Source organism: Musa acuminata, chromosome BXJ2-8 (genome assembly GCF_036884655.1).
Source record: "Musa acuminata AAA Group cultivar baxijiao chromosome BXJ2-8, Cavendish_Baxijiao_AAA, whole genome shotgun sequence".
Classification (NCBI taxonomy): Eukaryota; Viridiplantae; Streptophyta; class Magnoliopsida; order Zingiberales; family Musaceae; genus Musa; species Musa acuminata.
The window spans coordinates 5904733-5918676 of record NC_088345.1 but is presented as its reverse complement, the minus strand read 5'-3'; the positions used below and the strand labels follow the sequence as shown (position 1 = coordinate 5918676).

General features: G+C 47.3%; 2 protein-coding genes across 2 annotated transcripts; one reads left to right on the top strand and one right to left on the bottom strand.

Annotated features, from left to right (window-relative positions):
- Nucleotides 1-1028: 1028 nt before the first annotated feature.
- Nucleotides 1029-5439, bottom strand: LOC135618193 (probable magnesium transporter NIPA2). The gene is made up of 9 exons (XM_065119054.1): nt 5324-5439; nt 5040-5198; nt 4744-4800; nt 3619-3709; nt 3370-3530; nt 3000-3127; nt 2783-2920; nt 1844-1936; nt 1029-1685 (listed from the first exon to the last, which is right to left on the bottom strand). Exons 2-9 carry the CDS (start codon nt 5164-5166, stop codon nt 1542-1544), a joined length of 939 nt encoding a protein of 312 aa, XP_064975126.1. The 5' UTR covers nt 5167-5198; nt 5324-5439; the 3' UTR covers nt 1029-1541.
- Nucleotides 5440-6939: 1500 nt separating this feature from the next.
- On the top strand, nt 6940-8783 carry LOC135618898 (flavonoid 3',5'-hydroxylase 1-like). The gene is made up of 2 exons (XM_065120309.1): nt 6940-7841; nt 7920-8783. Exons 1-2 carry the CDS (start codon nt 6957-6959, stop codon nt 8544-8546), a joined length of 1512 nt encoding a protein of 503 aa, XP_064976381.1. The 5' UTR covers nt 6940-6956; the 3' UTR covers nt 8547-8783.
- Nucleotides 8784-13944: the final 5161 nt, after the last annotated feature.

The window sequence follows — 13944 nt, the reverse complement described above, 5'->3', positions numbered from 1 at the left end:
TAAATATAAAAATCTCAATATAATTTTAAAAAATATAAGAATTAATTTTTGCAATTGCCAATGGCAGGAAAAATTATTATTATTATTATTATTATTATTATTATTATTATTATTATTATTATTATTATTATTATTATTATTATTATGGGAAAAAGATATTTGTATATCTAATTATTTATAGTACATATTAATTCCTCTTTGTGTTTAAAATAATAATAACAATAATAATAATAGTAATATAGTAATATTAATAGTAGTAGAAGGAATGAGGAAATAATGAAGTAGACAAAAGCTTTAACATTTTAATTATTGTGTTCAGTAAAATCCATTCAATTAGTTTATTATGTCATATTTTTTATGATTCGAGATCTATAGATGATCAACTATAATACTATTTTTTTTATCATTGAATTTTACATCAGATAATAAATATTATGATTATTAGTCTTGTAATAATCATTGTTAAGACTATAGCCGACATGATATAAAAGCTGGTTCAAAAGTCAAAAGTGTGGCTTGAGAACTAACCACGAATTAACTTTTAGGTCAGAAACACGGAGTGAGATCCAATTTTGACTTGTGGAAGTTGGGCGTGTAATGGAAGGGTTGGGAGATTGCAGGCGAGTCTCCACCATTTGAGATCATCTGCACGTGGGGACTGATAAATGCAGAGGAAAGCACGACTAAATTGGATAGATGGTGAGAGTGATCAAACCTGTTCATGATCAATTGGACATGAGATTGAGTCAAGCTCATGTCCAACTGACTGATAAATGTATACAGAGACAGATAAATGTTCAATTAGTCAACTGATTGAATTGTGTTCATGCAGTCATAATAACTCACTGTAAGGGAATCAGAATGCTGAATGAACTTTGAAACATGTACTTCTCTCTGAAAACATAGTACTAAAACCATGGCAAATAATACACACACTGATGTCACATGGCTGGCATTGTGTTGCAAGAGTTTTAAAGAGAGCTCAGACTCTTAAGAGTCAACCTTGATCTGATGAGCTTGTCAATCATGCTATTGAAAACAATTTCAGCTACATTGGTTTGGGAATCAGTTCTCTGACAAGTCTGATTAATTGTCTGGTCTTCTTCCAGAAGAAAAAGTCAGCTATACAAGTAGAATCATGCGACAAAAATATACTGAACAATGAAAAAAGATACAGACCATACATCAGTTGTTACAAGATGAAAAGAATCGAAGCTTTCTATCTCCAGATCAAGTTGTTGACAGCGAATACACATAGGTAGATGAAGTCCCTTGTACTAAATTGGGACGGTAGAAGTTGCATTCTTCGTCAGTCAACCATGTTTATGGCATGTCAAAATCCAGAACAAAGATATTGAGAATACAGAGTATGTCCCAAGCATGGATCAGGGACTGTCATCTTCCTCAGGCTTTCTTGATGTTCTTTTCAGGAAAGAGTTGCACAGGAGTTTCAGTGGGACGATCTGATTTGATGGAGTAATTTGATGCTGAAACTTGATCGATCAATGACCGAAGCAAGGATGAATTACTTGTTTGAATTTCTAGGAGTCACTCAGGGCTATTGTTTCCATGGGAGTACTTTCTCCCATGTCCATTGTCTTGTGGAGAAGGAAAGTACCAGAGAGTATTGTAACGAACCCACATATCTCAGTGACCATCTGGGAAGCATTCTGGGAGGCCCAATCCTGGTTCATAACTAGCTAAGTTAGCAATAACTCTGAGACAAACAGTTATTGCTGAAGAAACTGAAAATTAAACTGAAAAATGGAGTTAAATCAGAAGGTTCAACAAAAGTAAGATTCATTGACAATCAAACATAAAAGGAAGACAACAAAAAAAACACCTTAAACATGATCATGCTAGCCAATATGGTGAGAGTAGTGAACATCACATAGTAGACTGGGGATATCACAGCAGTATTGAAGGTGTCGAGTGCCTGCATGGATGAATCCAACAATTGCAATAAGCATAGCTGAAACTGTTTGTAGAAAAGATACTTGATAGTATTAGAAAAACTAATCCATTCATTGATTACTGCACCACAATGAACATGCCATACTTATTTTGATTTGATAAACTCTATTAACATGCAAACTTTGTATCCTTCAGAAAATAAATAAGATAGATGGAGAAAGAAAGGGAAAAGGAAGAGAGAGAGAGAGAGAGAGCAAAGTTCAGAATCCTTTGTAGGTAACACACTAAATTTATGCAAATCCTCCATGTTTAAAATAAGTAATATTCCTGGATAGAATATCAACCTTTTTGTAAATGGTAAATCATTCATGTCATATGGACTCCATGAATCACTAGATGAAAACAAAAAATGGATGCATTAAGCCACAAGCTCTATACTATATGGTGCCATCCAAGCATGTAGGTGAAATATCGATGATGATCCCAACCAATTTATCTTACTGTTGGCAAATGATGGAATGAATTCCTCCATAGAATTTTTCTGCACTGCATAATGTGTATATTCATTATTCTAAAATCAATTGTGTATATTACTTGTTTGCAAAACCATTCATAGTGTCTTAATTTTTCGTTATAATTCATCATATGACAACAAAAAAGGTTGTATGGCGAAGTATGTAGGTCGAACGCTTCAAATTTGTTATGTTTCTGTAGCAATGTATTCACTTCATGTGGTTATTTTAGCTTAAGACAACCTTTTTTCTTGAAATCCCTGCACACTGAATCTGAGTACCAGCTAAATTAGTAAATGCTATTGTCAAGCAAGTTTCTGTATTAGCATATGCATGCCCCACAAAATCAGGGTTACCTTGTTCAGATAATTCATCTGCATGAGACAACAGATTGCTACAACAACTGTAAAAAACCAGGTCTGAGCATAGACAAATTGATTCATTCCCGATAATGTTAGCTTTAACGCAATGCCCACTGCTTTTACACTCATAACCTGCACCAACAACCTAGTGAGCATTTCAGCGATGAAAGCACAAATGCACATCCGTAGTTTTAACAAACACTGAACATACCGTCAGGGAACCCATGAGTGAGCAAATTCCAACATATACCACCAAATTTGTTTGCCCATAACGTGGAACTAGGTGGAAGATGAGAAAAACAACCAAGAACATGACCACACAGAAATAAACGATAAACCCTGTTGAAGAGAAAACAGTTCGTTAGTCGACTAAAGGCTGAAGGTTCTGAGTCTGAAAACATGAAAAGTTTGTTTTTACAAATTCAGCGTATAAAGAAAGGTCTAAATGGAACATACATAAGTAACACATGCTTAAACAAACCCAAAGGAGTTTAACCTCAGTACAGGAATCAATATTGGACATGAAAAAATTAAGCAAACACACATGACAAGACAACTAGAATATTTAAGACTGGAGTTACCTGGTTCAGTGGCAAGGTACCAAACTTCCTTAACTGATTCAATATTTTTCTCTATTGGAGCATGCAAAACAATACTAACAGAACCAACCACACAAAGAACACACCCAAGGATGCCAAATATATGCAGTTTCTCGTTTAAAAAGAAATGAGCTAGCACTGCACTGCATCAAATAACTCATATTAGTGACACACTTTAGATTGATCTTTTAGAACTTACTAAACCTGAGAGTAGTGTCATGTTTACCATACCTGACAATTATACTCAGTGCTCCTAAAGGAGTTACAAGAATTGCCGGAGCAAATGCATAGGCAGCAAAGTTAGCTGCCTCACCAAGTATCACTGTAGACAATAAAACATATACATAAATAAATAACCAAAGTTGAGAGGATAGATCTGGGACAGTAATATCCTCTGCATAAAATCAAAATTATATGGTCAATTAGAAGACAAAATATACATGAACTTGAATCTGGGAGCTTGCTTGCACAAGAGATTAACTTGAAGCTTTTCTTTATGTATGCCAAGTGCATGACCTATGTCAATCGACGCCAAATAGCACATACCATGCAACAAGTCAGCTTGCTATGAAATCTAAAATCTTTCTAAAAGTTCTTTGTTCTATATCACAAATTATGTTAGCTATCGGTTACCCCATCTGTTCTAGCCTATATCAGCCCTGAACCAATCGATTCAGCCCTACCTAAGTGATACTTCCTTTAGGCAGAAATGATGACACTCTTACTAACCACCAAAGTAGAGCCATTATCTGCAGGGTCTGCATCCTTCAATGAAACATTCCAGGTTCCTAGGATGCATTACACGGTTTTAGCCGTTGGGCTTGACACAGAAAAAGTTTTCGCTACGTTAATAAATTTTGAGAGAAAAATCATCTTTGTAAATGACAAAATCCACAATAATGTCTCCCCTGATTTTAAATGAGCCTAATACTAGCTAACCTATTCACATCTGCTCATATATTTGTAGCAATAACAATGCCAAAACTATTTTCTTAGAAAATTGAAAAAAAAAAAAAAGTGCCTAAAACTCAGAAACCATCACCAAACAACCCAAACTCCTGGCTCATAAATTCAGTTTGCCATGCCAAGTACTTGTTTCAACACCGAACATTCATGACTCCAATTATGATCACAAGTCTCATACCAACAAGTTGACCAGGTGAATAACTACAGAAAAAAAAAGGCGAATATGTGCATGTCTTCACAGCTCTCTAGAAGGTGCTTTTATTCGCAAGAAATAAACCAGGAAATTGAAAGTATGTTCCATGATGACATGATATGTCTCCAATAGATATGGATCACGTCTAAGAACACTAGGATATTCTTACAGATATCAAATCCAAACATTGAACTTACTAGTAAGCATCCCAACCCACCAGAGAGGCTCGTACAAGTATGAGAACCCTCCCGAACCTGAAATGTTGAAAGGAAAACATCATTTACTCAATCACTTCTTCATATCCGCAACAAAACGAACTTTAATCCAATATAGAACTTCATGCCTCCTCGATAGTGAATTATGATTCCATAAGGCACAAACCATCATTCCTGGTATGTGATCGTAATTAACTACGTCTCGGATCGACCTTCGTGATCAGATCAATAGTAACGAAATGGAAACGAAAGAGAAGAAAAACCAAGAAAGACCAGACCTGCTCTGACGCCATGCGCCCCGGCCCTTTTGAGCCCTTTCTTCTTCACGATGAAGCTTGACCCGATGAAAAGACTCGACGATAGGGCCAGCACGAGACCCCGAATGTTGTCCACCGAGACTCCCATCGTTGAACACACAAATCGTCCAAGCTAGATCCCTGAATCCAAAAAAGTGAACCCCAACATAAAAGCCGACACTCAACAAACGCCATTTTTCCTATAAATGAATGAAAAGAGAGCTACGACGCCGGATTCTTCGACCGGAACCGCGAGCAACACCCACCAAAACGATCAGAGCGGCGACGGAGGATCGACGGATGGGAGGAAGCTCATGGAGGGGGGGCGGGAGGCGACGCAACAGCTTCTTTCGGCGTTGCCTCCTCCAACGAGGGGGCCCGCTTCCGCCTTTTGAGCTCTCTCCCCGATTCCCTCGCTATTACTCGTTCGAGTTGTCCGTGTGAGTCTCCCACACGGGGGGCGAACCTAGACATGATCGAATCGTGTTCGTTGGATTCGGGATCGACGCTACATGATGCATCAAACCCTTCTTTGGTTGTTTGGAAGAAACTATATGGAATATGATTCCCGTGATATATATTTAGGGATATATTTAATTACAACATTAATCACGGTAGCATGTAAGTAAATTTAATACATAGAGGCTTAATTATATATATATATATCATAATTTTTTTCATCATCATAATAATTAAATATTGAGAGTGAGATAATTGATATATTAGACCTTTCATACTCGAATTTTCTATCATGCTCTTCTAATATTAGACTTTGATATCGATTATTAGAACGAAATAACTAACTTATTGATCTTAGTAAAATGAGCTCAAACTACTAACTTAAAATATTTAAGTTAATATTAATAATAATGCATCAATCAAATTAATCATCATCTTATCCCATTTCTGATATGGAACTAATCATGGTGTTAAGCGAAATCAATCGACATCATAAAGCCAATTTACCTAAGGGTTCGACGACAAATATAACAAATCATGTGTTGTTTCACTTTTCATGCCCAGATCGTAGAATTATTGTATATTTTTTAAATTATTTAATAAATATTTATTATATTTTTATTTTATCTCAACCTTTATCTTTAATAATTAAAGTGTTTTACCGACCAGAGTGGTTATATCCTAAATAAAATTACCTGATGAAGTATTATTATACTTTCAACTCTAACATAGTAACTGTAGATCACCTTTGAGCACACTAACCCTAATTCTACAAACAAGTGTGCTTCCCATGCATTAATGGAACAGCAACTAAAGGTCAAAGCTGGAGGTGGCACATCGAAATGATTGTCTGTGCAGTATTTATTAGGTGAGTACTCAACATAACTGGTGACGATTCTAATCGATCTCAAACAACAAGAAGTCTTTGTCCATATATTATTATTATCTTTCGGTAGGTAGTCCACTAATGATTTGATTTAATGGACAAACTACATGAGATTTGCCTTTGTAAATAAATTTTAATGTTAAATATATTTATCTGGGCAATCAAGTTCTTAGGATTATATTAAATAAAAATATTTTTTTATTAAAGTAGAATTTGAGTTTAGTATTTAAAATAATATTATTTTTTTATCAACTAAATTAATTGACGCCTTTAAATAGAAATGGAGGAAGAAAAGAAAGATAATTATTTTCTTGTGCCTAAATATTTTGATCCGCTGGCCCACAGGAGTTACTGGAACCACAGGAAGGTCAGGAAACAGAAGCAGAAGTCAGTGGCCCGAGACAGGTGGTCACGTTTGCGGGTGGAGTACCCATCCGTCGCCCCTCGTGATTGCCCTTGCCCACGGCTACCAGTCTCCAAGTGACACACAGATCTATATAGGTCTCCTGTGCCACCCTCGCTCCCACAAGACAGGGTTGATTCCACCTTCCACCATGGCGACGGTCTTCCTGCGCGAGCTCTTTCCATGCGTCGCGCTCTTTTATGCTCTTCGGTACGTGGTTCGGCGTCTCCTCCCTCGTCGTGCTCTACCGCCGGGGCCGCGAGGGTTCCCTGTCGTCGGTGCGCTCCCGCTGCTGGGAAGCGCGCCGCACGTCGCGTTGGCCCGCATGGCCAAGCGGTACGGCCCCGTCATGCACCTCAAAATGGGGCAGTTCGGCGTGGTCGTGGCTTCTACTCCGAGTGCGGCTCGCGTCTTCCTCAAGACCCTCGATACCTACTTCTCCAACCGCCCCGTCGACGCCGCCCCCATCAGGCTCGCCTACGAGGGCCAGGACCTTGTTTTTGCGGAATACGGCCCCAAGTGGAAGCTGCTGCGCAAACTGTGCAACCTGGAGATGCTCGGCAACAAGGCGCTCGACGCATGGAGCGGCGTGCGGCGCGACGAGGTCGGCCACATGCTGCGGTCCATGAAAGCGTCGGGACGTAAGCGGGAGAGGGTGATGCTGGGGGAGATGCTCATTTACACCATGGCGAACATGATCGGGCGGGTGATACTGAGTCGCCGGGTGTTCGAGACGAAGGACACGCAGGCGAACGAGTTCAAGGACATGGTGGTGGAGCTCATGACTTTGGCGGGGCAGGTGAACATCGGCGACTTCATCCCGGCGGTGGCGTGGATGGACCTGCAGGGGTTGGAGCGACGGATGAAGAAGCTTCACAACAAGTTCGATTCGGTGCTCAGTAGGATGGTGGCCGAGCACGAGGCGACCAAAAGCGACCGTGAAGGGAGACCCGATTTGCTGGACACCGTGCTGACCAACCGGGACGGTCCGGACGAGGTGAAACTGACGAACGATAACATCAAGGCCCTGCTTTTGGTAACGAAACCTTTCTGCTCCTCGTCCACAAAAGCGCTTCTTTGACACGGCATCACGTTGTGGTTTTCCTGGTTGCAGAATCTGTTCACTGCAGGAACGGACACCTCGACAGGGACGATCGAATGGGCGATGGCGGAGATGCTACTGAACCCGAACATCCTCAAGCGGGCGCAAGCGGAGATGGACAGAGTCATCGGCCGGGACCGGCGTCTGGAGGAATCCGACATACCAAACCTCCCGTACCTGCAAGCCATATGCAAGGAATCGTTCCGGAAGCACCCGTCCACCCCTCTCAACCTGCCGCGCATCTCGACCCAGGCGTGCGAGGTCAACGGCTACTACATCCCCAAGAACACCAAGCTGTTGGTCAACATATGGGCGATCGGGAGGGACCCGGACGTGTGGGAAAACCCGCTGGAGTTCAATCCCGACCGGTTCATGACGGCGGAGGGATCCAAGATGGACCCGCGCGGCAACGACTTCGAGCTCATCCCCTTCGGCGCCGGGCGAAGGATCTGCGCCGGCGTGCGCATGGGGGTCGTGCTCGTCCAGTATATGTTGGGTTCTTTGATCCACGCCTTCAACTGGAATCTGCCGGAAGGGGAGAACCTCGATATGGGCGAGACGTTTGGGATCGCGTTGCAGAAGACCGTGCCGGTGGCGGCCATGGTGAGCCCTCGATTGGAAGCGAGCATCTACGAGTAATCGACGACGTGTGGAGATGATCAGAACAGTGGATGAGTCCGTCACCTTTAAGAATAAGGTTGGAAGATAGTGGTCGATCGGGTGTGTAAGACTAGTCTGTTGCGACACTGCGTCGAAGTTACCATATGAACTCTATAAGATTTGAAGGCATCTTTTCTTCTATGTTATGATGTTTTATGATACCTATGATATAATTTTGATGTATGAGAAAATTCGAGCTCATTATACTTTATGATACGTGTTGGTGTAAACAACTTTATGCCGTGGCCTCGGGGCCAACGCGGCTTGGTTCGGGTCCGAATGCGTGGGGATCTTGCGCTGCGTTCCTCGGGACAGCTGGGGTGGCCGGTTACGATGGTCCGGGCGGGAGTGTTGCGTGGGGAGTAAAGCTTTTCCGCGGCGCTGGGAAGATGCAACCTCGCCCTTGTACCTGCACACAGGTCGGGTCGGAAGCTCGGCCCGACTCCTCCGACGATCAAGTTAGATTATGTGGAATGAGTTTTTTAGTGAAGAAGTGTCCTCCCCTTCGTTTAGAACTCGGGGGTATTTATAGGGCAATTTAGTGTTACCTGACGTGCCTGCCTGCGGGGGGCAGGATCGTACCTCTGATGACGTCTGACATCGCCATTGACGTTGCGTGGGGAACCGAATTGCCGCAGGGTATGGGCGTGCCTCGGTGGTCGTTCTCCTCTGCCTCGGTCGAGCGCGTTGGGTTAGACAACGATGAAGTCTTCGTCTAAGAGCGGGTGACGTCAGCGCCCATCGTGTCAGCATTATTGCCCTCTTCCAGGCAGAGTGTCATCTAGTCATGGCTGACGTCGTAGCGCGTCATGTCGCCATTATTACCCTCATCATATTCTCTCCCTAGAAGAAGCTATGCGTCGGTCACTGCGATAGGGGGAGTCTGAGGCATCTATTGTCCTTTGGTGCCGCAGTGGTCTCGGGCGACATGAGGTCGAGCTCGCCTCGGGTGGGCAGGCCACGGCGAGGGAGGTGGTCTCGGGGAACAAGGAGTCTAGGAGCACGACGCAGGCGGGCTGACCGCGCAGGTATGTCTTGGGGAGCATAGAGCCGAGGAGTACGACGCAGGCGGGCTAACCGCGCAGGTGTGGTCTCTGGCATCATGCGGCTGAGGAGCACGACGTAGGCGGACTGACCGCGCAGGTGTGGTCTCGGGCACCATGCGGTCGAGGAGCACGACGCAGGCGGGTTGACCGCGCAGGTGTGGTCTCGGGCACCATGCGACCAAGGAGCACAGCATGGTCCGGCGGGCCCGAGAAGCTACTTGTGCTTCTTTCCCTCCTTGCCTTCTTAGCAGTAGCGGGAGTTGAAAAGCTACCGTATTTGATTTCCTTTCTGAGGGGGAGCTGGTTGCTTTTGTCGCATGCTTTCGGGCGTCGAGATCGAGGCGTCAGGGTTCTGCCGCTTCAGCGGGGTTGCCACGTCATGTTTTTATTAAGGCGGGGCGTCTTTTGGCATTTCTGACGTGACGGTCACGCACGTGCGCGGGTGGGTTGCCGCCCATTCTCGGGAGGCGAAGGGGCGCTAGTTCTGGCGGGATATCTCCCTTAAATAGCGAACGCCCGGCTTCATTCCCATCTCTCGCTGCTGAGTTTTCTTCCTTCGGATCTTGCCGTCTTCCCTCCAGTCATCCTCCTCGCCTCCTGCATCGCCCTTCCTTTCCTGTAGCACCCTCAGTTAAGGTTAGTGAGGATGACATCCTCTCCTTCCTCCTCTTTTACCCCTTCCCACGGAGCCAGGGAGGGACGTCCTCCTCCGTCCCCTGTTGAATCCTCTGATGGGGAAGCGGCACGGGCCCTCGAGGCCTTGATGTGGCCGCATGACCTAGACTCCTCCGTGAGTGGGTCATCGCTGGGGGGACTTCGGGAGCGTTATGGTATCTCGGAGGACTATATGCTTAGCGCGCCCGAATCGGGACAACGGGCGTATAACCCGGTCCCGAAGGGTTTTGCCTTGGCTCTGGACGCCCTGGAGGCGGGTTTGTGTTTTCCCCTTCACCCCCTCATTGTGTCCTGTATCTCCCACTGGCGGATTTCGCCATCCCAGGTGGCGCCGAACACTTGGCGCTACCTAGTGGTGTTCCTGGGGGAATGCCATCATGCCAACATCACTCCCACCCTCAACCTATTCCGTTCTTGTTGCCGTCTCTCTAAGGGGCCGGGGGGTTATTTTTTATCTGCCCGGGCGGGCTTCCGAGTCGGGGGGGCCCCTTCCAACAACAAAGGATGGAAGGGGAGGTTTTTTTATATCAGCCGTGTGAGGGATTGGGGCTTCGGAGTCCGGTGGTCCGCGAGGGGGGTCGATAACACCGTCCCGAGACTGAGCGAAGCAGAGCGCCGGGATCTGGGGAGGCTTAAAGAGGTTCTCCGTAACTCCCAGGCCCTCCGGAATATGACCGAGCGATGGCTGATCGAGGCGGGTCTCAGCCCGACGCCTCCGGGTTCGTCAGTAACGCTAGGTTCGGACATTTGCATGGCTCAATTCTGGTACTAATGCATTTCCTATTCCTTGCAGAAATGGTAAACCTTCGATCGCTTCTAGGCGGTCAGGCGTCGCAGGCCCCCCTTCCAGCACTGCCGGCCGACTTGCAGCCCGACTCGAAGGATGCACCGCTGGAGGTCGAGGCCGAGCATCCTCGGAAAAAGGCGAAGGCAACACCTTCAAAGGGGGGCTGAAGCGGGCCCTCGTCGGGGCGAGGCCGGGCCTAGTCGGCGGGCGACCGGGAAGGGCCCGCGGCCTCCCTCCGTGCGCGACCTGTGCCGGCTGCCTGTCGGGGACAAGGAGTCGTTTCTGTCGCGGCTGGTGGGTGAGATCCCGACCGGGGAGGCAAGCGACTCCCTGGTCGCCCACTGGGGATGCCTGTCCCGAGGGGACAAGGTGTGGGCCGGAGGGGACTCCTCCGCGTCGTTCCTTCGAGGCGCACTTCATCCCGACATGGCTTGGGATTTGTATACCCTGCCCTCGGAGGCTTTGCTTGGCAAGTCTGCCAAGTCCTTGACCTGGGTAAGTGCTTCTCCTTCTTCCCGTTTCGGGTTGTTTCCCCAACGCTGTTCTTCCTGACCCGTCTTTCTTCTTATAAGGCCTTCACTACGCGACGCTGGCCGGATCATTGGGGGTCTCGTCAGTCGCAACGTCGAGCTCTGCCGCCAGGTCGAGGAGGCCCGTGCCGGGGCCGGCCCGGAGGCTGTGGCGACCGCCGAGAAGCGCGCGGCGGACTCTGAGGCGGAGGCGGCTCGCCTGAGGTCAGAGCTCGAGGCCTCTAAGAAATCAAACGAGGAGCTCCAAGAAACAATAAGGGTGGAGCGGACCGAGCTCCGCCTGTCGAAGACGGAGGCGAGCGCCCTCGGTAAGAAGCTGGAGGAGGTGAAGACCGAAACGAGGGCGGCCTCGGAAGCGCTGGCGGAGGAGGCCCACCTCCGACCTGCCAAGGATAAGGAGCTCCTTGAGGCATATAAGATGTCCAAGGGGTTCGAACTCGGGCTAACGCGGACGGGGCGGGTGTCCTTTGAATACGGATACCGAATCGCCACGTCCCGTTTCCACGCTCGTCACCCCGGCCTCGAGGTGGAGGAAGATCCCTTCACTCCCCACCCCGAGGATCTAGAGGTAGACATGCCCGAGGACGTCCCCTTTGACGACCGCCTGGACATCCCATTGTAAAGAAGGTAGACATGCTAGTCAATTTTGTAAGTCGAGGTCGAGTCCTGTAAGTCGGGGTCAAGTCCTGTGATCTTAGTTTTTTAAATGAAAAAATCTTTCTTCTCTCATGTATTTGTCCCGCTTCTTGTTCTTCCCTTAAGCGAAAAGCTTCTTCTTCTTCAGACGAAAAATCTCTTCTCCTTTAGGCGAAGAAACTTCTTCTTCTCTTAGGGAAAAAACTTCTTAAGGTTTTGGACGTTCCATGTTCTTGGTATAGAAGAACCATCCATTGTCGCGAGCCGATATGTACCTGGTCGGGTTGCCTCGACGACCCGATAAGGTCCTTCCCATTTAGGGGCTAGCTTCCCCCTCGCTTGGGTCGGGTCGCTGACTTCGGTTTTGCGAAGGACCAGGTCGTTTAACTTGATTGGCCGGGGTCGCACCTTCCGGTTGTACACCTTCGTGACAGCTCTCTTATAAGAGAGGGCTTTCAAGTGTGCGTCGGCGCGCCGTTCTTCGAGCATGTCAAGGCCGGCTCGAAGCCCTTCGTTTGCAGTTCCCTCATCGTAGTTTCTTGTCCGAAGGGTGGGGATAGTTACCTCGGGCGGTAGGACAACTTCGGTCCTGAACGCGAGGCTGTAGGTGGACTCTCCCGTCGTGGTTTTGAGGGTGGTGCGTAATGACCACAAGACGCTCGAGAGTTCGTCCATCCAAGCCGATCGGGTTACGGACACTCTTCTTTTGAGCCCGTCTAGAATGGACCGATTGGTTACCTCTGCTAGCCCGTTCGTCTGAGGGTAAGCCACCGAGCTGAACCTTAGCTGGATTCCATGGCTCGCGTAGAACTCGCGGAACCTTCTACCGGCGAACTGGGGCCCATTGTCTGTAATGATGGTTTTGGGCAAGCCAAACCGAGTGACCAGGTTCCTCCACACGAATTTTTCCATTTGCCGCTCCGTGATCGTCGCCAGTGGTTCGGCCTCAACCCACTTTGTGAAATAATCCACACCCACAATGATGTACTTCCGCTGTCCCGAGGCTGGGGGGAAAGGTCCGAGCAGGTCCAAACCCCACTACGCGAATGGCCATGCGCAATCGATGGGGGTGAGCAGGACCGCGGGCTACCGGGGTGTGCGGGCGTGTTCTTGGCACGAACTGCACCGCTGTACATAAGCCTTCGCGTCCTGGCACATGGTCAGCCAGTAGTAACCTTGGCGAAGTATTTTGTGTGCCAAGGTCCGCCCGCCGATGTGTTCCCCGCAGATTCCCTCGTGGACCTCAGCTAGAACCATCCGGGTTTCATCGGGCTCCAAGCACCGTAGGAGGGGGTATGTAAAGGACTGCTTATAGAGCCGTCCACTCACCTCGGTATACCACGCATGCATACGACGCAGACGCCGAGCCGTAGCCTCGTCAGGAGGGAGGGTCCCGTCCCGCTTGAAGCGTAGCAATTCTTGTATCAGCGTCGGGTGAAATATTGTGGTGATGCTGTGCGACCTCCAGGTCGACGCCCGTTATGTCAGATGACGACCAAGCGAAGACGTCGGCATTTTTCTGTAGGAAGCCGATGAGCTACCTTCGTACTTGCTCAGGTAGCTCCGATCCGATCTTGACCGTCTGGTCTGGCCGACCCTCTAGCAGTGGCAAGTCGATGGTGGACCCCCTCGGCTCAGGATGGGGGGCTGGCTTCTTCGCCTCCCGGGGGTCCGCCAATGACGGTTCGACCCTCACTCTCTTG

Bases quoted from the DNA above. Each gene is read 5' to 3' on its own strand.
- LOC135618898 (XM_065120309.1), top strand. From the start codon at position 6,957: ATGGCGACGGTCTTCCTGCGCGAGCTCTTTCCATGCGTCGCGCTCTTT. The intron at 7,842-7,919 runs GTAACGAAACCT...TCCTGGTTGCAG, and splicing joins ACATCAAGGCCCTGCTTTTG to AATCTGTTCACTGCAGGAAC.
- LOC135618193 (XM_065119054.1), bottom strand. From the start codon at position 5,166: ATGGGAGTCTCGGTGGACAACATTCGGGGTCTCGTGCTGGCCCTATCG. The intron at 4,801-5,039 runs GTCTGGTCTTTC...TCAACATTTCAG, and splicing joins GGCGCATGGCGTCAGAGCAG to GTTCGGGAGGGTTCTCATAC. The intron at 3,128-3,369 runs GTAACTCCAGTC...TCTCTTCAACAG, and splicing joins GTACCTTGCCACTGAACCAG to GGTTTATCGTTTATTTCTGT.